Raw genomic sequence first — 22,820 nt, 5'->3', positions numbered from 1 at the left:
GCAATGCAGGCATATTTGTCTGCATTGTTGCAATGTATTGATTTGGGGTTTTTTTGTCTAAAAATTGCCACCAGATGGAAATCACGCACTGAATATGTAGTTTACACTCAAATAAAGCAGTAGCAGTTGAAATGTTCAATTTAGCGTGATTTCATCCTGGAGACGAAACAGATTGCAAATAAGTAAATGAAACCAGTTTTGGCAGGTAATAGTTTCATATGGTCATCCAAAAATTCAACCAAGCTCAATGGGACAACAACAGAGGGGAAGATACACAGTAAAAACATTTCCCTGATACTGTAACACTGTAACAGACATTTTAATAATGTTTGTGAAATTGTTCTGCTGAACGTCATCCTTACGGCAAAAAAATGGAACACTGTACTCAAAACAACTCAAGACTCGGAAATGTCACACTTGGAAACTCTTCATAGAAAAATTTGCCGCTTTCAAGACAGAACTTCCAAGTAGTCTTGAAAGGACCAATGAACTCCGAGTTTCATGCTTGGAAAGTATCGGAATAAACCAATAAGAAGCTCTATGCAGAAACAGTTCGCATATAGAGGTGTCTTGAAAGCACAATTTCTCTTCTTCTTCTTCTGGGTTTGACGGCGGTTGGTATCCAATATGTTGCATTATCGACCCCAACTGGACTATAATATACATCCATCATACTTTTTGTTAGAAAAAGGGGAAAAGGATAAAAACGAAAAACATGCATATTCTCTTCTCCAACGTGGAAAGCCACATATGTGCATGCGGAGGAGTCCACGTGAGATATCGACAGCATTTGATTCGTTTGGGGGGAAAAAAAATGTACATCATCGTTTCTGCTCCATCCACATAAATCTGATTGGTCACTTAAAAACACTTTCCCCACACCATAGGCCCAGAGATGTCATGGGAGGTGCTGGGAATATATCCCTCCGCCCACACTGTCTTTGTTGTCGTTGGTACTGTGGCTTTTGGTGGTGTTGTAACGCAGAAGACGACCATCTAGCCTGGTACCCCTTTCGCAGTAGCAAAAGCACTTTCTCAGCGGAGGAGAGTGAATCTGCGACGGCTAACGGGAGTACAGATTCACGGACCTTAATCATGGCTACCGAAACAACATCGTCCTGTACTGGCTCCAATTTACTGCAGCCCATAAGCGAGATAATCAATCTTCCGCTAGACCAGGTAAAAGTGGTGAATTTTAAATAGGTTTCTCCTTGCCATTGACTTGTTACTGTAGGATGCATGTTTTCTGAAGGAAGTGGCGAGCTTCGCTACGTTGTAGCTAGCCCTTGGATCATAATGCCGTCTGGTTTTCGAGAGCTACATTGTATCCTGCACGCTGAAATAACCTGATTGAATGCTGTCTTAATCAGAAAGTCAGAGACTTAATTCACCGGAGACTGTTGCATTAATGTAACCTTTCTTAGACCTACTAATATTCTTTACATTTATGAAGCGGTTGGAGAATTGGTTAGCTTTACCTCGCGCATTACTGAATGTTTTGGATTGTCAACTGTATAATAATGTTACATAGGCCTTGCTTATTGGAAAGTTACATTAATTCAACACTATTTCCAGTTTGGCTGCGTCAGTGTTGCAAAACTTGTAGCTTAACCACTCCATTTTTTTTTTCAAGCAGACACAGCTGGTCTACAAATGAAAAATCCTCTCAAGCCCGAGTAGGCCTGATTCGTCATCCCTTTAATCAATTAAATTGATACAATGTCTCCTGGCTAATCGCTTCTCATTTTAATGCGATTAGACTCCCACCGTTCGTGTCAAAATGCTGACGTAGCCCACCAATTGTGTAACAAGGTGTGGTCCATTGATAACTATTGCAATATGGGCCAATCAATCAAACAATATGAGAAGTTGTTTTGACGTTGTACTCAAACACACGCACACACTAACAGCAGGCCTCACTGCTCCTTGATGGTGATGCTTGCTCGTCACAGTTTTTTCAGCAAACTTAACATGTGTAAATAGTTGTATGAACATACGATTAAGCAACTGAGACATATAAACTGAACAAGTTCCAGAGACATGTGACTAACAAATGGAATAATGTGTCCCTGAACAAAGGAGGGGGGGGGGTCATTCAAAAGGAACAGTCAGTATCTGGTGTGGCCACCAGCTGCATTAAGTACTGCAGTGCATCTCCTCCTTTTGGACTGTACCAGATTTGACAGTTCTTACTGTGAGCTGTTACCCCACTCTTCCACCAAGGCACCTGTAAGTTCCCGGACATTTTGGGGGGGAATGGCCTTTGCCCTCACCCTCTGATCCAACAGGTCCCAGACGTGCTCAATGGGATTGTGATCCGGGCTCTTCGCTGGCCATGGCAGAACACTGACATTCCTGTCCTGCAGGAAATCACACACAGAACAAGCAGTATGGTTGGTGGCATTGTCATGCTGGAGGGTCATGTCAGGATGGGCCTGCAGGAAGGGTACCACATGAGAAAGGAGGATATCTTCCCTGTAACGCACAGCGTTGAGATTGCCTGCAATGACAACAAGCTCAGTCCGAAGATGCTGTGACACACCGCCCCAGTCCATAACGGACCCTCCTCCTCCAAATCGATCCCGCTCCAGAGTACAGGCCTCGGAGTAACGCTCATTCCTTTGATGATAAACTTGAATCCAACCATCACCCCTGGTGAGACAAAACCGTGACTCGTCAGTGAAGAGCACTTTTTACCAGTTCTGTCTGGTCCAGCGACAGTGGGTTTGTGCCCATAGGCGACGTTGTTGCCGGTGATGTCAGGTGAGGACCTGCCTTACAACAGGCCTACAAGCCCAGCATCTTTCAGCCTGTTAAGGACAGTCTGAGCACTGATGGAGGGATTGTGTGTTCCTGGTGTAACTCGGGCAGTTGTTGTTGCCGTCATGTACCTGTCCCGCAGGTGTGGTGTTCAGATGTACCAATCCAGTGCAGGTGTTGTTACACGTGGTCTGCCACTATGAGGACGATCAGCTGTCTGTCCTGTCTCCCTGTAGCGCTGTCTTAGGCGTCTCACAGTACAGACATTGCAATTTATTTCCCTGGCCACATCTGCAGTCCTCACGCCTCCTTGCAGCATAACTAAGGCATGTTCATGCAGATGAGCAGGGACCCTGGGCATCTTTCTTTTGGTGTTTTTCAGAGTCAGTAGAGTCGGATCCTAAGTTTTCATAACTGTGACCTTAATTGCCTACTTTCTGTAAGCTGTTAGTGTCTTAACGACCGTTACACAGGTGCATGTTCATTTATTGTTTATGGTTCATTTAACAAGCATGGGAAATGGTGTTTAAACCCTTTAGCCTGCTGGACAAATTGTAAGCGGTCACTAGGTAATAACTGCTTCAGAACCCATCCACCTGAAAAAATAACACCACGTTGGTCCCTCCAAACAGCACCCTCTTGTTTCTAATGGTCAGCTTTCATCTGTTACATTTCTGTATTGTAGCACATTTTATGTTTGGATGGGGACAGTAAAAACAATTTTGTTTCAAAGCTCAATATGAACACTTGTCGTGTCCTGTCGCTATCACTGAAATTGTCCTCTGCAACGGAGCAGCTGTGGGAAAATGGATTTCGTCTCACTCTCTTTTTCGCAGCTGTTTCGTCCATTTTGACACACTGCTTGTTTGCTCTCTGCTTTTTATACCACCTCTGGTGGAAAGTTCGATGGACGTTTTCGCAACCACCTGCATTTCATGGAGCCCGTATATTCTTTCTTGTTTCTAATCTCTTTGGGATAGCACATTTACAAACAAGGAGACGAGTTTTCTGCTCACACTTAAACCTCAGTCCCACTCACCAGGGAGAAAAAGGCTACCTTAGTGACTCATTCTGACATTCCCTATGGAACTACAGGGAGCTTTGTCCTGGCCTAGTTAAAAGCCTTCAGGTCGTGGGAGTTTACCTGCAAAGAGCTTGAGTGGAATCTGCCAACAGATTGTCCATTAGGTGAAGAGAGTTTGGCCATTACAGTTTCAACCAAAAGGCAAGACCACATCATGAAATGGAATACAGGGAGGAACATGGTGTCCTTCTCTAAAGTTGGTAATTCTCCACATTTAAAAATGTCACCTTTTATTTAACTAGGCAGAACAATTTTTTTATTTATTTACAATGACGGCCTAGGAACACTGGGTTAACTGCCTTGTTCAGGGGCAGAACGACAGATTTTTTTTATTTTATTATTTTTTAATAATTTTTTAATCTTTGGGATTCGATCCAGCAACCTTTCAGTTACTTGCCCAACGCTCTAACCACTAAGCTACCCGCTGCCCCAAAACCCTATGACTGGTGGTTTATATTACCTCAGATGTCTAAGGCCCAAATATTCATAGTCTCTTGATCTACTACTCCCTCCTGCATGTGCAGACAGGAATGTTCCTCAAATTGCTCCCTCAGTTTCAGCCTCACACGGCTAATATTCAGGTGGTAGCTATGAAAACAGAAAGCTTGACAACTATGGCTCATTGCCTCCTCTTTGAGAGGTCGCTTTGTGACCCATGTTTTCTACTTAACCTAACTTGCATAATGGAGTTGGGTGTGGCAGTGTGATGCCTGTAAGTGCCAGTCACCACCCTGAATATAGCCTTGCATGCCCTCATGGGTCGGGAAAAAGGAGAGGTTTGTACTTGCGTGCCTGTGCACATGTATGGGCACTATGTTCCCTATGGGACTGGGCACCGGGCTGGCCTGTGTTGGGTCTATAATGGGAGTACTGTTCTCTTGGTGTAGACCTACTGTGATATTGTCCCTCCACATGCACTGCCTCGCCCCTTTTTTTTCTTCTGTTCACACCTTTCACTCACACTGTGGTGGGGGCACTCCCAGTGAAGGTTTTGGAACCTTTCGTTGTGAACATCAGGGAAGTGTAATCATGACACATTCAGCTCAGAAGTGGCAGAGAATGCTCAGTGTCAGTTGACTATCATACAGCAAAGTACATAGAGCTGCCATAATTGTTAACACAACAGCTTTTGTTATAGTAAAAAAAATCTTTATCAACCCTTCCATGTATGATGGAACATGATTGTTGAAAGTAGTGGAAAATGTGGAAACTGAAGTCCTTAACCACAGTACAAGGCCAGACTTAAAGGCTTTTGTTAGCTCTCATATTACTCTGCCCAGCCTATTGTTGTTCAAAGCCTCAGCAGAACGTCAACGCTCCAAGGCAGTGCTTTACTCTTAAGACTTCATAGCATATCAATGCTCAAGCTGAACTTGACGCCGCAACCATACTTTTCTTCTGCAGCAAAGCACGCAATGTACCAGTGATGCTTCATATTGTATGTTGCTGCTGTGCTTGTCATGGGCCTACTGTGTTGTCACTTCCCTCTGGTTTGTACAGTAATTGAGGAAGGATGGTTGCAAGTCCCTTAGCCACCTAGTGATTGCTCTGGCAGTGCAAGGCTGAACTCTGATTTCTCAGTGGAGGCCCATTCCCTTCCCCTCTCTCTAATTGGTGCACCTCAGGGGAGTGTATTTGTTACAATGTTTTTTTTTTGGGGGGGGGGGCTGCTTACTTGCTGCATACGTACCCAAGCACAATGATGAACCAGTGTTATTTCTTCAGGCATATGGGTAGTGTTGGTCATAACAAAAGAGCTTTACAGTCTTTAGAAGTTAGATTGTCTAACTAATAGCCCAAATCTTAACCTCTACGGGATAGGTGCCCTCCACCCACGTCCACGGAACGGTTGAGCTAATGTAGGCTAATGTGATTAGCATGAGGTTATAAGTAACAAGAGAATTTCCCAGGACATAGACAAATCTGATATGGGCAGGAAGCTTAAATTCTTGTTGATCTAACAGCACGGTCCAATTTACAGTAGCTATTACAGTGAAATAATACTATGCTATTGTTTGAGGAGAGTGCACAGTTATGAACTTGAAGATGTATTAATAAACCAATTTGGCACATTTGGGTAGTCTTGATAACAATTTGAACAAATGCAATGGTTCATTGAATCAGTCTTTGCACATACACTGCCCTCTAGTGACCAATCTAAATTGTGCATAACCTGGAATAGTACATTATGGCTTTTCTTGCATGATGGAGCAGGTCTAATGTGTTATTCTCCTACATTTATTTCACATTTCTACAAACGTCAGTGTTTTCTTTCAAATGGTATCAAGAATATGCATATCCTTGCGTCGGGTCCTGAGCTACAGGCAGTTAGATTTGGGTATGTCATTTTAGACGAAAAAGGGATCAATCCCTTTTTAACATGGTTTAACTCTTGTCCCAGGACCTGCATTAATTTGGTTTAGTTCTAATATTGACTTAGTGTTCACTAGAAGCTTAACCTCTTTAGGGTATGTGGGACTTCGCTTTATGGCGAAAGCATACCTTACAATTATTTGAGAACACAGCCCAGCAGACAAATCATTACAAACCGTAACCAGCCAAGTAGAAGAGTTACACAAGTCAGAAATCGAGAAAATGTATCACTTACCTTTGCTGATCTTCATATGTTTGCACTCAAGACATGCATTTATTCAATAAATGTTCCATTTTGTTTGATTTAAAGTCTCTTTTTTATATCTGAAAACCTCTGTTTTGTTTGTGTTTTCTTCAGTAATCCACAGGCTCAAACGCAGACAAAAAAAATCCAAATTGTGTCCGTAAAGTTCATAGAAACATGTCAAATGATGTTTATATTCAAACCTCAGGTTGTTTTTAGCCTAGATAATCGATAATACTTCAACCGGACAATAACGTCGTCAATATAAAAAGTAAACAAGAAAGGCACTCCCTCTGGCCGCGCGCATGAAAAAGCTCTGACACAGCAGGGTCCACTCATTCAGACTGCTCTTACTCCCTAATTTTTCAGAATACAAGCCTGAAACAATTTCTAAAGACTGTTGACATCTAGTGGAAGGCATAAGGACTCAAATTGCAGTTACAAGTCAATGTATACTGTAATGGCATTGAAAACAACAAAAACCCAAAAATCCTACTTCCTGAATGGCAATGGTTTTCGCCTGCCAAATCAGTTCTGTTATACCCAGACATTTTTTTTAACAGTTTTGGGAATTTTAGAGTTATCTATCCAAATCTACTAATTATATGCTTATCCCATCTTCTGGGCCTTAGTAGAAGGCAGTTTAATTTGGGCATGCTTTTCATCCAAAATTCCAAATGCTGCCCCTACCCTAGAGAACTTAAACACTATCAACTGTTAATTTGGGGTGTATTTACATGTTCAGTAAATCAATGCAAACTTTGTAGAACTACAAAAAGGACCAGGCACCTCCCTCCAAACTCTCTCAGTATTACATCATCCCAACATTTCTCAGTATTACTGGTCATTACTCCAAACCCTCTGGATTTCTGGTCACTACTCCAAAGGCCAATCACTCTTTTTACTGTGAACAAATCTCATATCGCTCTCAGAGCTGTCAGATTTGGCTCAAATGAGCTGTATTGATCAGATTTGGGCCCATTACGTAAGAGGGATAATTTTTGATCTTGTGTCGGAACTCATTGGTCGGTGCTTGTTTCCTGACTTGGTGATTCTGCTTATATGCTACCTTTTTTTTGAAAGGTCGAACTAACCAGAAAAGCTGACTGGATGTTCTCCAGCTAGAGTAACTTTTTCGTTCAGGCCTAGATTTAGACTAGTCTCAGTGCCTTTTTAGTCAACTCTCATCAGCAAAGAAACTGTTTTGCTGTGATAACTGTGGATTAACATGACCTACATTATATGAACTTAGTGGTTTGTTTGTTTATTCCTTCCACCATTAAGTAGCTCAACAACCTGGTTTCAGAGCATTTTGTATTATTCTGTACATAAATCCGAGACACTCCATTTAGTATGCTATGTGTTAATTTGAGGATGTCCATCACTCATTTCGTATGCTATGTTAAGAATTACAATTTGCAAAATATGATCTGTTAAGAATTCTAGCTAGGTGGCTAAAGCTAGCTAGGTTAGGAGTTAAGGTTAGGTTTCCCAAATCAAAGTTTGTCACCTGTGCCGAATACAACCTTACAGTGAAATTCTTACTTACAGTCACTAACCAACAGTGCAATCTTTAAGTAATAGATGAGTAAAGAAATTAAAATAGTCCGGGTAGCCATTTGAATACCTGTTCAGGAGTCTTAAGGATAAAAGCTGTTGAGAAGACTTTTGGTCCTAGTCTTGGCGCTCCGGTACCGTTTGCCATGCGACAGTAGAGAGAACACTCTATGGCTGGGGTATTTGACAGTTTTTAGGGCCTTCCTCTGACACCGCCTGTAAAGAGGTCCAGGATGGCGGGCAGCTTAGCCCCGGTGATGTACTGGGCCATACGCACTACCCTCTGTAGTGCCTTGCGGTCAGAGGACGAGCAGTTGCCGTACCAGGCAGTGATGCAACCGGTCAGGATGCTCTCGATGTTGCAGCTGTAGAACCTTTTGAAGATCTCAGGACCCATGCCAAATCTTTTCAGTCTCCTGAGGGGGAATAGGCTTTGTTGTGCCCTCTTCACGACTGTCTTGGTGTGTTTGGACCATTCTAGTTTGTTGTTGTGGACACCAAGGAACTTGAAGCTCTCAACCTGCTCCACTCCCCGTCCATGAGAGTGGGGGTGTGCTCGGTCCTCCTTTTCCTGTAGTCCACAATCCTCTCCTTTGTCTTGGTTACGTTGAGGGAAAGGTTGTTCTTTATTTAAAACATTTTACCTCCCTTTTTCTCTCCAATTTCGTGGTATCCAATTGTTAGTAGTTACTATCTTGTCTCATCACTACAACTCCTGTACGGGCTCGGGAGAGATGAAGGTCGAAAGTCATGCGTCCTCCGAAACACAACCCAACCAAGCCGCACTGCTTAACACAGCGCGCATCCAACCCGGAAGCCAGCCGCACCGATGTGTCCGAGGAAACACTGTGCACCTGGCGACCTGGTCAGCGTGCACTGCGCCCGGCCCACCACGGGTACAAAAGTATCTATCCACAGTAAAAGGAGTCCTATATCGACATAACCTGAAAGGCCGCTCAGCAAGGAAGAAGCCAGTGCTCCAAATTGCCATAAAAAGCCAGACTACAGTTTGCAACTGCACATGGGCAGAAAGATCATACTTTTTGGAGAAATGTCCTCTGGTCTGATGAAACAAAAATAGAACTGTTTGACCATAATGACCATCAGTCAGGAGGGACTGGCGCACCTCACAAAATGGATTGCATCCTGAGGGAGGAATATTATGTGGATATATTGAAGCAACATCTCAAGACATCAGTCAGGAAGTTAAAGCTTGGTTGCAAGCTGGGTCTTTCAAATGGACAATGACCCCAAGCATACTTCCAAAGTTGTGGCAAAATTGCTTAAGGACAACAAAGTCAAGGTGTTGGAGTGGCCATCACAAAGCCCTGACCTGGGCAGAACTGAAAAAGCGTGTGCGAGCAAGAAGGCCTACAAAACCTGACCCAGTTACACCAGCACTGTCAGGAGGAATGGGCCAAAATTCACCCAACTTATTGTGGGAAGCTTGTGGAAGGCTACTTAACACGTTTGACCCAAGTTAAACAATTTTAAAGGCAATGCTACCAAATACACTCAATTCGTATGTAAACTTCTGACACACTGGGAATGTGATGAAAGAAATAAAAGCTGAAATAAATCATTCTCTCATGCTGACATTTCACATTCTTAAAATGAAGTGGTGATCCTAACTGACCTAAGACGGGGAATATTTACTAGGATTAAAGGTCAGAAATTGTGAAACTAAGGTGTATATCTGACCTCAACTGTACATACGGTGTGCTACAGTAGAAACAACACGATATACAGAAACTATATAATGATAACGTATTAAGGGACTCATATTGATAGGAATGCACACATGTCCAAAGTTGTTGTAATTATTAAGGACAACCACAATGAAGGCAAACCACAATGAAGGCAATGGGAGCACCAGCTAGAGAATGTGCCAGGGGGACAGTTTGTTCATGTTTTGTTCTGACTGGAGATGTCTGCATACTTGATCTGGGGAAACACTGGAAAAGTGCTTGGGCTCTCGTCGAAGAGAGATGTTTGTCCAGCTCAGTAATGCCTCAAACGTAAATTGTCCGTAACAGTTAAATGGTCTTCTTCGTGAATGAATGAATGAAGAGGCGGAACACGCCTCAATTCAAACTATTAGAAAATAATTTGATGTTTTACTAAATGAAACGGCATGTAGATAATTAGCAGGCAGCGTGCTTTGGTTTGAAGGCGGTGTGGGTGTCCTGTTGCGTAACGATCACATTTTGGAACAGTGAGTGCATTCTGACATCACGTATAAAAAAATATATATATATATAAAAAAAAAAAAATACTCACGCTGTGGCGACCGTTAGATATTTGGAACTCGCACGTGAAAGGTTAGCTAACTTGCAAAGTAGCTAAAAAGGTAGTTAACAATACCTAATTAGCTAAAGTGCTCTGTGATGATATTCTAACTCGTAACCTTTGTTTGAACTGAAGGGCAATAGTTTGTGCTGCGTTGAATCTAGCTAACATGATTAGGTGGGGAAGAGAATAATTTAGAGGGGAGTGCGGCTACCAGAGTGACATGGGTCCAGAGTGAACATGGAACCGTGTTTGGATTACAATGGTCACGCTGTTTATTTATTTACCCTCTGAAGTATTTACTATGCCCCTAACCTCCTGAGCTGTTGGAATGGCCTTCTGCAGTAGGGCGTAGCGTGTCCACAGTGACCCTTCATGGCTCTCTGCCTGTAATGCCTCCTAAGTTTATCGAGGCAGCATGTATCACATAGCTTAGCATAGAGTTAGCATGCTATGGAATTGAAACCCTCCCCAACCCCCTCTCATGGGATTGTATTGCAAACCGCTGTCTAATAGAGACAGTTGATATGTAAAAAAATGATATTCCATCATCTTCTATGATTGATTGATTTATTGTTGAGGAGCACCTGCCACAATTTGTCACTCACAAGTTGGACGGTGAGTTTCAGACCATGTTTTTAGCACCTCAAACTGCAAATCTGTGTCACTCTTGCCTTTTTGAATGATTTATGCCAACTCCGCGGCAGTGCAAGGACCGTGTGTCTGGATAGTAACTCATTTTTGTGTTTGTTATTGTCGTCTTTTGGAGACATTGATAGCTCTGAAATACGACGGCAACAACAGCAACTCTCCTTCTGCTGACTCCTCTACAAGTTTTGAGTCTGGATGTTAAGGAGCTGCAAACTATGCTAAAGCCATATTTAATATTCATGGTGCTGTGACCTGTGTCCTCCAACAGTTCCATTGGGTGAATTGGTGACCAACTAAGGTTTGAGTCAGCTGATTCAGTCATTGTTAAGATTAAGAGGGCGAGGATGTCTGACATCTCTTCCAGGCTTTGGGTTTTGCATCGCGTCTCTAACTTTTATATGGGTGCAATCTTCGTATTGATGCAGCATGGCCTTAAGTAGAACAACTTGCGTTGTCATCAAATTACTTCCATTTTTTTTTGTTGCTTGCTGTGTAGAATCAATCTGTGGCGCTTGTACCTTCATGAAGTTTCTATTGATTCCATTCAGCCGGATCACCTCTGCCATAAAGGGATGCATTCTCATTCCTTACGGCGATGGAGAAATGAAATGCCGGAGTTATGGCCCCGGACACGACGTGGTGACTCCGAGGTTTGGTATGTGATGGCAGATCTGTGGATAAACCAATGTCGTATTAGTCTATTACGTTAGGTCTAGTTTTTATGTTCGCTCCTACCTTTTTTTTTCTCTAGCAATTATCAATGATACTCATTTAAACTCTTGTTAACCAGTTCCAATGTTGGATATTAACATGAATACACTGTCGCCTTGAAAGGTACCACTTCTTGATGAGTGGTGTTGTATGGACCTCTCGGATATGAAGGGTTCAATGTTTGTTCTCCACAACCCCTGGACATGTGATGCGGGCTAGTGCTAAAAGTCTGTCTTCCATTTTCTAAACACTTCAGCCTTCCCTTTGCCATGGCAAGTTGTGTCCTAGCAACCGGCTTTATTGTGTTACCGGGGCGTGTGATATTGTACAGTTTCAGAATGTTTATTCCTCCATTTTAATTTTCTCTATGAAGCCGGAGTTGGATTATGTACATTGACACCCGCGCTTATGTCTTGCCAACATTTGACTGACTTATGGGAGTTAAAACCTTCGGACCCCTGACCTGTTGACATGCAACGATGCGAAATACATAAGCTCTGCTTACTGCTTCAGGATCAGCTAATTTAGTGTGACCTAATACCCAGAGAGGAAATCCAGTGAAACCCTCACACATTGGTGGAATTGTTTTAGTCAAAGATCCTCCCATGTATGACTTGCCTTTTCAAGCATAATTTTGCAACTTCCGGCCCAGCTATAAAAAAAAGGCCCAAATGTCCTCCTGACCAAAACCTAGTCATCTGACTCTATTGTAAACCACTGCGTCTTATGAATGTGAACCCGGGTCAAATCTATTGCGTTGGAGGCAGATTTTAGCCTAGTTGATGATCATTTTGGCCTAAATTATCTTTAGCTTTTGTTGCGTGAAAGTCGAGCTCTGTTCCTGCCCTGATATGATCTCACTCTGCATGTAGCTATTGAGGTCTATACTCTAGCTGTTTCACAAGTTCTGAGTAATTACGCAATTGGAAACTTGTCTGTCGGTTAAAGAGTAACAATATGGGTTTTATCGCAGCAATGAAGTCATCTCGCTTACGTCGCTTTCTGGCAACGTTACTCCCGCCAACACATGCCATTAAACAGCCATTCCGTGGGATTGCGCTGTCCTCCGCTGATGAACAAGACAACACTTTCACAATCACTGCCATTTCCCCTGAGGTTTAATTTTACGCACTGAAGGGTTTAATATGTCAGCTGACTGGGGATAGACTCCCTGTCTGTGGAATAACCTTCAGCAAACTGCAATAGTTGCCAAACGCATAGCTGTCTAGGCCTACACCTTGTTTATGATAGTGGTTGCTCTGCAGTTATTGCTATGACTTTAAGGTAGCCAACTAAAAGCACTGTATTAGGCTAATCGTAGCATATCTCTTTCTTTGTAAGGGATGATTATGCTAATGTTTTTAGCATTAGCAGAGGCTAGCCTATTTGTTTTTCTTGCCGGTGTGCCTGTTCCATTTTGCCGGTGTTTGTTTGAGATGTAGGCTAGGCTAATGTTCTTTTGGCTAGTGTTACATTTGATCTGTGTTGCATTGGATATGAGTCATCTGAAGGCTAGTGTGACGTGGATAAAAGTGATTGGGTTTAACGCTAGGGATGTTGCCTCATTTATGTTTTTACAATTTTATATTTAAAATATATATATATATATTTATATTTAAAAAATATATATTTTTAACCCCCCCCCAACCTAATTTGAGGGAGCAGCTGTCATAAGGGTGCGGCTGTGTTCAAATGGTATCCCAATGGACAGATACCCAACGTGGGATTCTGGCCAGTGACATCGAGACCTCCTTGAATGTGGTCCAGGGTAATTGATCCCGGTGTGTAGCTGAGGGTAATAGCTGTTCATTTAGGATGCGTAAAATGTCCGTCATGGTGCTTTTATTTGTTGTGACCACAAACTGGAATTAACCTCTGCATCGACGGTGCACACTGATTTAAAATGAAAAAAAAAGTCATTTCCCCCACGTTGGTGTAAGAAAAACCAAGTGGACCTGACAAAATCAGCCTATGGAAATTCCACCACCAATGTGGCACATGCAAATCGTTTCAAAGGTACAAACGGATGGTCTATCATGTGATGTTAGCCAAAAGCAGGCTAGCGGTCTGACTTGGATTACAAGGTCGCTGAACGAGTGACTGAAAGCCGGTAATGAGAAACACCAATGAGGATGTATTAAATGAGGGGGAGGACGTGAGGAAGAAAGCCGGTCATGAGAAACACCAATGAGGATGTATTAAATGAGGGGGAGGACGTGAGGAAGAAAGCCGGTCATGAGAAACACCAATGAGGATGTATTAAATGAGGGGGAGGATGTGAGGAAGAAAGCCGGTCATGAGAAACACCAATGAGGATGTATTAAATGAGGGGGAGGACGTGAGGAAGAAAGCCGGTCATGAGAAACACCAATGAGGATGTATTAAATGAGGGGGAGGATGTGAGGAAGAAAGCCGGTCATGAGAAACACCAATGAGGATGTATTAAATGAGGGGGAGGACGTGAGGAAGAAAGCCGGTCATGAGAAACACCAATGAGGACGTATTAAACGAGGGGGAGGACGTGAGGAAGAAAGGCAGCGATGTCTTTTAGGGTGTAAACGCTGGACATGTGAGTGATTTCAAAGGTATTTTACAGGTCTACTGCCGAGCTAGCGTTGTGAAACCGCACCTTTGAACTTCCTGTACTGATTCAATGGTTACAAAAGGATTGTGATAAGGCCGTGTGTCTGAAATAAAAAGAGAACAGTGGAAGATCGGTTACGCATTTCAAACACACCCAAGTGCAGGTTGTTTCGCAAGTGTAATGTGATTTAAAAAAAATGTTTTACACTTTTTTGCCTTTTCTCTCAGGGGTGTGTGAATTGAAAGGGGAGATGGTCAGCCCATTCCTCAGTCGCACCACTGGTCACGTAAAGCATTACAGACCTTAGTCACTGCCTCCACGCTAGGCTCCTGACATACAATGTTAGAAGACAAACTCCTCTGCAGCACTGCCAAGAGGCAATCGGCTGGTTTCCTAAAGCCAGGTTGGTGTCACTGAAGGGGCCCCATTGGTGTTTTTTTTTTTACTGGAGCCAATGACTTGGGCTCAAACCCAGGCATCGACAGCGGCTGTCATCCAGGCACTGCTGAAGTGATTCAGGCTCCATGCTCTCTCCCCAAAAGCCCGAGAGAGGTGGATTCTAGAGTGTGAACTTGCCCTCATCCAGGATAAATGGAGTGGAATCATATTTGAACAAGTGTGTTAACAAAGACCTGAGCAGTCACTTCACTTTAAGTACACCGCTCAATAGTGTCACGTTACATGTACCGAGCCTACAGTACATTTCCAGGAGCCGTTTGCCACTATACTTGTTAAAACGTGCTGCTTTGTCAGCTGCTTCCTGACCTCGGGCTATGTTTGGTTCCATAATTGCCGATGGATTTACGTGATTGTTACAGTGTACACAAGGACATCGTTGTACTGGTACAGCAGTTGTAAGTATTATGTCATGATATGTACTCGCACCGGAGTGAGCGGATTCTACTCTGAGCTGCTTGGGTCGAGCTGCAGCAGCTCACTCTGAGCAACAGGACAACAGAGAAATAAAGGTCAATATAAAACTATTGGCTGTTTGGACTGTTGCCAGAACCATCCGTGATCCTATTAAGGCTGTGCAACACGCCCCCTGACCCGACGAGAACACCTCACTCCTGCGCTAGCTGACAGCCCCTGAGAGGACTGCATCGGTGCCATTAAGTCATATTAGCTGTACGAGTCAGTGGAGCTGAGAGTTATGCGCATAACTTTGGAGTCATCAAACAATGGCCGTTTGAGGAAGGAAAATAGTATGGAGAGGGCAGAAACAAAGGCACATTCACTGAGTACATAGAAACACTGTACAGCTGTGGATGTAGACACACAAAACAAACACACAAATTATATTGGGCACTTTTGTGGAGGAATATGTGAAACAACCCACATAGGCCTCTCTTCCCTGCCCCCCTCCCCCATCTCTCTCTGTGCTGTCAAATAGAAGCTGTTACGAAGCCTTTTGGACCTAGACTTGGTGCTCCGGTAGCAGAGAGAACAGTCTATGACCAAGGTGACTGGAGTCTTTGACAATTTTAAGGGCCTTCCTTTGACACGCCTGGAATAGAGGTCCTGGATGGCAGGACGCTTGGCCCCAGTGATGTACTGGGCTGTACCCACTACCCTCTGTAGCGCCTTGTGGTTAGATGTCGAGCATTTGCCATACCAAGCGGTGACGCAACTAGTCCGGATGGTCTCGCTGGTGGAGCTGTAGAACTTTTGAGCTTCTGAGGACCCATGTCAAGTCTTGGGTGTTGTCGTGCCCTCTATTCTCAACTGTCTTGGTGTGTTTGGACCATGATCTTTTGTTAGTGATGTGGACACCAAGGAACTTGAAGTTCTCAACCCTCTCCACTACGTCCCCATGAATGGGTTTGTGCTCTGCCCTCCTTTTCCTGTAGTCCATGATCAGCTCTTGTCTTGCTCCTGTTGATGGAGAGGTTGTTGCCCTGGCACCACACTGGCAGGTCTCTGACCTCCCTATAGGGAGGTCTCATCATTGTCGGTGATCAGGCCTACCACTGTTGTCGTCAGCAAACTTAATGATGGTGTTGGAGTCGTGCATGGGCATGCAGTCATGTGTGAACAGGGAGTGTAGGAGGGGGCTAAGCATGCACCCCTGAGGGGCCCCCTTGTTCAGGATCAGCGTGGCAGATGTGTTGGGCCACCCCTAGGTGGCACGGGTAGGCATCGTCAAAGTCAGATGCTATCGTGTCTTTACTATCATTAACGGACTTATAGTTTTTATCAAAGATTCTCTGTAATTAGTTACTGCGCGATCAACTGATTAATCACGTAACTAATTAACTAGGAAGTCGGGGCACCAAGGAAAAATATTCAGATTACAAAGTTATCATTTCCTAAAATAACTTTTCAGATATTTTATCTGATCAATTAGTCTTCGAATTAATGAATACGTGTACCTCACGTTAGTCTCATTCCTACTACTGCTACTGCTACTGCTGCTGCTGCTGCTGCTGCTACTACTGGTGGATAGAAAACACTCTGAAGTTTCTAAAACTCCATGTTCCATAGCCTCCCATTGCTCCATTTAAAGGGATATAAACCAAATTCCTTTTCCTATCGCTTCCTCAAGGTGTCAACAGTCTTCAGACATAGTTTCAGGCTTTTATTTTGAAGAATGAGCGTGAACGACCACATTGCGTAAGTGGATAGGTGGGGGCTCTCAGAGTGAATTGTGCACAAAAGAGAAAAGGCGGCCATTGTTACTCCCGGTCCTAGTGAAAAGCCAACTCTCCCGGTTGATATATTTTAGAATAGATATTTGAAAAACACCCTGAGGATTGATTATAAAAAACGTCTGACATGTTTGTAGACATTATGGATATAATTTGGAATTTTTGTCTGCGTTGTCGTGACCGCTCTTTCCGGTGGATTCCTGGGCATAACGCACCAAACTAACGGAGGTATTTGGATATAAAAAATATCTTTATGGAACTAAAGGAACATTTGTTGTCTAACTGGGAGTCTCGTGAGTAAAAACATCCAAAGATCATCAAAGGTAAACGATTAATTTGATTGCTTTTCTGATTTTCGTGACCAAGTTACCTGATGCTAAGTGTACTTATTGTTTTGTTGAGCGATCGCTAAACTTACACAAACTCTTGTATCGCTTTCGCTGTAAAGCATCATTTCAAAATCTGAGACGACAGGTGGATTAACAAAAGGCTAAGCTGTGTTTTGCAATATTGCACTTGTGATTTCATGAATATGAATTTTTTCTAGTAATATTATTTGACTGTGGCGCTATGCCATTCAGCCATTCATCGTTCTGGCTCATTTTTCACCTTGAGGAAGCGATAGGAAAAGGAATCTGGTTCATATCCCTTTTAAATCCAGCAAAGGGAGGCTATGGAACATGGAGTTTTCAAAATAAAAGCCACTTCCTGTTTTGATTTTCCTCGGGGTCTCGCCTTCATATCAGTTCTGTTATTCTCACAGACAATATTTTGACAGTTTTAGAAACTTTAGAGTTTTCAATCCAATACTAATAATAATATGCATATATTAGCAACTGAGACTGAGAAGCTGGCCATTTACAATGGGCACCTTTTTCATCCATGCTACTCAATACTGCCCCTGCAGCAATAAAAATAAAAAGCCAAACACCTTCATCAGTCCAAAGTGGATTTTATGGTCACACTGACGTATCCTGCCCTGAGCAGCTTTACTTAACCCTCCCCATTTCCCCATCCCAGACCTCCACACAGGACACTCTGTAAGGCACATGTGTCAGAAACCTAAATAAGTCTCTAATGTTTGGTCTGGGTTATATTTGGGTAGCTTGTCACACAAATGATGACCGGGCCTTGTGTTTAGTGGCAGCAATTTTGTTTTGAATGTGGTCGCTTTCAGTATGCAACGCTGCCTTTTTGGTAAGAGAAAGGATGCAGTGAGAGAAGCTTGCTCAGTCTATGCTAACATATTTTATGGGTGGTTGCAGGCAAATTTTTATTAGGCCTCACTCCGTTTCTCAATACCCATGATCCAAGGTACACACACCCTGGCTCTGCGCTGGCAGATCTTTTGTCTACTTGCACGGGCTTGTAATGTGTGTATTTGGCTGTGCAGAGGGCAGCGGGGCAGGGTGGCTGGCAGAATGTACTAAGGTAGTATCTCCAGTAAGGCTGTGTGCTGGCAACACTGAGGAGTACCTGATGATCGTCTGGCTATTTATAGCCCGGCCCGTAGAGCCTGCCTGTGATCAGTGGATCAGCACAGAGATGTGAGCACCGCAGTCTGTGTGCGCCAGTGGTCCTTTCTTTGTGCTGGTGAGAGGTCATTTTGAAAGGAGATGATGGAGCTCTGTGCTACACTGAACATTTCTCATTTCCATTCAGCGTTGCACTACCTCAAGCTATCACTTCTTTTTTTTTTTTTTTAGGAGCACGTGCATAGCGAACTGTCTGGAATAAATCCAAATGTAGGCCTTTCACAATCGCCAGACATTTTGTCAGTCTGAGTTTGTCCCGCTTTTATTCTTTGTTAAGAGTACATTGTACCCTCACAGTGAATATACTTTAGTTGTATTGAATGTAGACTAAGGCTGTGCCTCTCTCATTGCTGATGAAATCCTGATTGTCAGGGTCTGCCTTGGAGAGATCCTCAAGTCATGACAGACGTTGCTTCTCTCTGCTCTTACCCAGACGGAAAGCTGAGCCATGGCATAAGCCAAGCCCCTGTCTGGCTTCTAGTGTGCATCCGTGAGTGTCTGCGTGTGAGTGGTATGTTTGTTTAAACAGAGCAGACATGCCACCCCAGCCCCTCCTCTCTTTTTCGTGTCTCTTTCTCTCTTTCCCCTCTGCTAGGGGGAACGAAGATGGGGGAAGTGGAGATGAAAGTTGAAAACATGTAGTCTTTCAGGGGTGTTGGCCTTGAAGGAGGCTGTTATTAGGTTTGAGAGTTGGACTACTTAATTTCGAATACATTTTTGTGGCCAGTAGTATGTGGAAAGGTGTGGCCCTTCCTTGTCTTTGACACTGAATTAGGAATGCGTGGCCTTCTCCGTCATCACAGCACCAGTCTTGTTGGCCTAGTGTACAGTGCTACTTCATTCATCTAGTATGAGTTATCTAAGTGAGAGTCTGAGAGCATACTTCCCTGAAGCTCCTGGGAGAGTGGATGAGCGTGAATAGTCCCAGATGGAGACCGGGCCCCATTGTGGTCCAGCACTATGAAAAGGCCAACCATGATCTTTCCAGGGGTGACTGCTGTGACATGGCTGTGTGGCTCCTGCCGATTCCGTTTTGATTTTCAAACACAGCCATGTTGGCTATTGTCCGAGGAACACAATAGAAGAGGTGTCTCCCTCAGGGGGATATCAATGATGTGCTTTGTTTTTAAATCAAAAATTTAATTGCAGAATTAACCTCAAGTAAACACTGTCGAGGTTTGTCCTGTTTCAGTGACCAGGTAGCTTACGTCCTCGGCCTCCGTGTTGTGCGTGAACAGATCCCCTGTTCACGTCCGACTTTAATGTAGTCATAATATGCATCTCGCACCCAGTTGTTTGACTGATGCCCAAGGAAATGTGTGAAGATTTACTATTCAAACTGGTCCTGTTCTCTCAACTCTCCTCCCTTGTTTCTCCGTCTCACAACCTTCATTTATTTACACTCACATTCATCAGCTGTCGTTCTAGATTTGGATCTATGGACCCGCCAACTTTCCTTTTTCTCGAAGCCGTTCGCCAATGAACACTTTTGTATGAGTCATCCTGTACCAGAGCAGATGCTAATAAGATGATAGTGGGGAATAAGGCATAACGATACGCCACGGAAAGATGGCGAAATGCTAATGACTGACGAGGCCATTTTTTTTTTCTCATCCTCCGACTCTTTCTGAAGGGAGTTAGACCAGAATGAAAGTAGTGTTCCTTCAAGAGCATTTCTGGGCTGTGGGCTTCTAATCTTGGCAGTGTGTGCGACGGCAGTACTCTTTTTGGGGTTAATGTAACCATATAGGAGTGTGTTTCTAAAGATCTGCTGCTGGTAGTGATGTCATGATTATGCAAGGAGAATGCAGGCATTCGATCAGATGAGTCTGTCATCTGCTGTTTATCAGATGTTGAGAAGCGATATGGACTGTGTGTGGTGGTACATGGGTATTTACAGTGGGGAGAACAAGTATTTGATACACTGCAGATTATGCAGGTTTTCCTACTTACAAAGCATGTAAGAGGTCTGTCTTGGTGGTTTATCATAGGTACACTTCAACTGTGAGAGACGGAATCTAAAACAAAAATCCAGAAAATCACATTGTATGATTTTTTATGAATTTATTTGCATTTTATTGCATGACATAAGTACAGTGGGGCAAAAAAGTATTTAGTCAGCCACCAATTGCGCAAGTTCTCCCACTTAAAAAGATGAGAGGCCTGTAATTTTCATCATAGGTACACTTCAACTATGACAGACAAAATGAGAAGAAAAAATCCAGAAAATCACATTGTAGGATTTTTAATGAATTTATTTGCAAATTAAGGTGGAAAATAAGTATTTGGTCAAAAACAAAAGTTTATCTCAATACTTTGTTATCCTGTTAAGTCCACCTCCTCCTTTTTTGAACATTCTGTTAAAAATCGCGCAACATTTCAGCGTCCTGCTACTCATGCCAGGAATATAGTATATGCATATGATTAGTATGTGTGGATAGAAAACACTCTGAAGTTTCTAAAACTGGTTAAATCACGGCTGTGACTATAACAGAGCGTGTGTTTCATCGAAAAGCGCAAGAAAAACTGGTCACTGAAAACTGAAAAAAATATCCATGCGCCACTTGCATGTATTGTTTAAGGGGCACCAAATTAAATAGGGCGGAGATTGCAATTCCTACAGCTTCCACACGATGTAGCCAAAAACGTCATTTTCATTGACAAAAATCCTTTGTGTCATGACAAATAGATCCTTCATTCCATCCAGCCTACAGCAATCGATTTTGGAAGAGAAAAAGGGACATTGTTTTCTTGAGTAGCTGCTATTGAACACAGATCGCCCAGTGATCAATTTGATCGCTTATTAACGTTTACAAATACCTAAAGTTGGGTTACAAAAGTAGGTTGAAGTGTTTTGTCAAAGAATATAGGCAACTTATATAATTTTAAAAAATGACGTTGCGTGTTGGAAGAGAGCTTTTTTCCTGAACCAGACAGGCTATACAAATTGATATTTTGGGCATACATGGACGGATTTAATCGGGGAAAAAGACCCAAGTGTGATGTTTATGGAACATATAGGAGTGCCAACAAAGAATATCATCAAAGGTAATGAATGTTTTATATTTTATTTCTGCGTTTTGTGTAGCGCCGGCTACACTAATTATTTTGTTTACGTCCCCTTCAGGTATATTGGAGTGTTGCATGCTATCAGATAATAGCTTCTCATGCTTTCACCGAAAAGCATTTTAAAAATCTGACTCGTTGGCTAGATTCACAACGAGTGTAGCTTTAATTCAATACCCTGCATGTGTGTTTTAATGAACGTTTGAGTTTTAACGAGTACATTTAGCATTTAGCGTAGCGCATTTGCATTTCCAGGTGCCTAGTTGAGACGTCTGCGTCTCAAGTAGGATCAACAGGTTATATACCCTTTGTTCGCAATGACAGAGGTCAAATGTTTTCTGTAAGTATTGCAGATCTCCTCTAGAGAAGTGATGTTTTGGGGCTGTTGCTGGGCAACGTGGACTTTCAACTCCCTCCAAAGATTTTCTATGGGGTTGAGATCTGGAGACTGGCTAGGCCACTCCAGGACCTTGAAATGCTTCTTACGAAGCCACTTCTTCGTTGCCCGGGCGGTGTGTTTGGGATCATTGTCATGCTGAAAGACCCAGCCACGTTTCATCTCCAATGCCCTTGCTGATGGAAGGAGGTTTTCACCCCACCCCATTCATTCTTTCCTTTACACGGATCAGTCTTCCTGGTCCCTTTGCAGAAAAACAGCCCCAGAGCATGATGTTTCCACCCCCATGCTTCGCAGTAGGTATAGTGTTCTTTGGATGCAACTCAGCATTCTTTGTCCTCCAAACACGACAAGTTGAGTTGTTACCAAAAAGTTATATTTTGGTTTCATCTGACCATATGACATTCTCCCAATCTTCTTCTGGATCATCCAGATGCTCTCTAGCAAACTTCAGACGGGCCTGGACATGTACTGGCTTAAGCAGGGGGACACGTCTGGCACTGCAGGATTTGAGTTCCTGGCGGCGTAGTGTGTTACTGATGGTAGGCTTTGTTACTTTGGTCCCAGCTCTCTGCAGGTCATTCACTAGGTCCCCCCGTGTGGTTCTGGGATTTTTGCTTACCGTTCTTGTGATCATTCAGTGGTGTTGTATGTCTTCCATTTCCTAATAATTGCACCCACAGTTGATTTCTTCAAACCAAGCTGCTTACCTATTGCAGATTCAGTCTTCCCAGCCTGGTGCAGGTCTACAATTTTGTTTCTGGTGTCCTTTGACAGCTCTTTGGTCTTGGCCATAGTGGAGTTTGGAGTGTGACTGTTTGAAGTTGTGGACAGGTCTTTTATACTGATAACAAGTTCAAACAGGTGCCATTAATACAGGTAATGAGTGGAGGACAGAGGAGCCTCTTAAAACTTCTTATG

At 43.2% G+C, this 22,820-nt stretch overlaps 1 protein-coding gene across 3 annotated transcripts in view; it reads left to right on the top strand.

Annotated features, from left to right (window-relative positions):
• Positions 1–924: 924 nt before the first annotated feature.
• Positions 925–22,820, top strand: part of mboat2a (membrane bound O-acyltransferase domain containing 2a) — a 117,732-nt gene continuing 95,836 nt past the window's right edge. Inside the window, exon 1 of one of the 3 annotated variants that reach the window (XM_090220574.1) lies at positions 925–1,179. In XM_090220574.1, the coding sequence (XP_090076700.1) occupies positions 1,096–1,179 (84 nt within the window). In that variant the 5' untranslated portion in view covers positions 925–1,095. The remainder of the gene's footprint in view (positions 1,180–22,820) is intronic. The other 2 variants (XM_036962314.2, XM_090220575.1) reach the window with 2 other exon arrangements.

The sequence above is a fragment of the Oncorhynchus mykiss genome, chromosome 25 (assembly GCF_057628025.1).
Source record: "Oncorhynchus mykiss isolate SJ-2025 chromosome 25, ASM5762802v1, whole genome shotgun sequence".
Lineage (NCBI taxonomy): Eukaryota > Metazoa > Chordata > Actinopteri > Salmoniformes > Salmonidae > Oncorhynchus > Oncorhynchus mykiss.
This window is presented reverse-complemented; position numbering and strand designations above follow the sequence as displayed.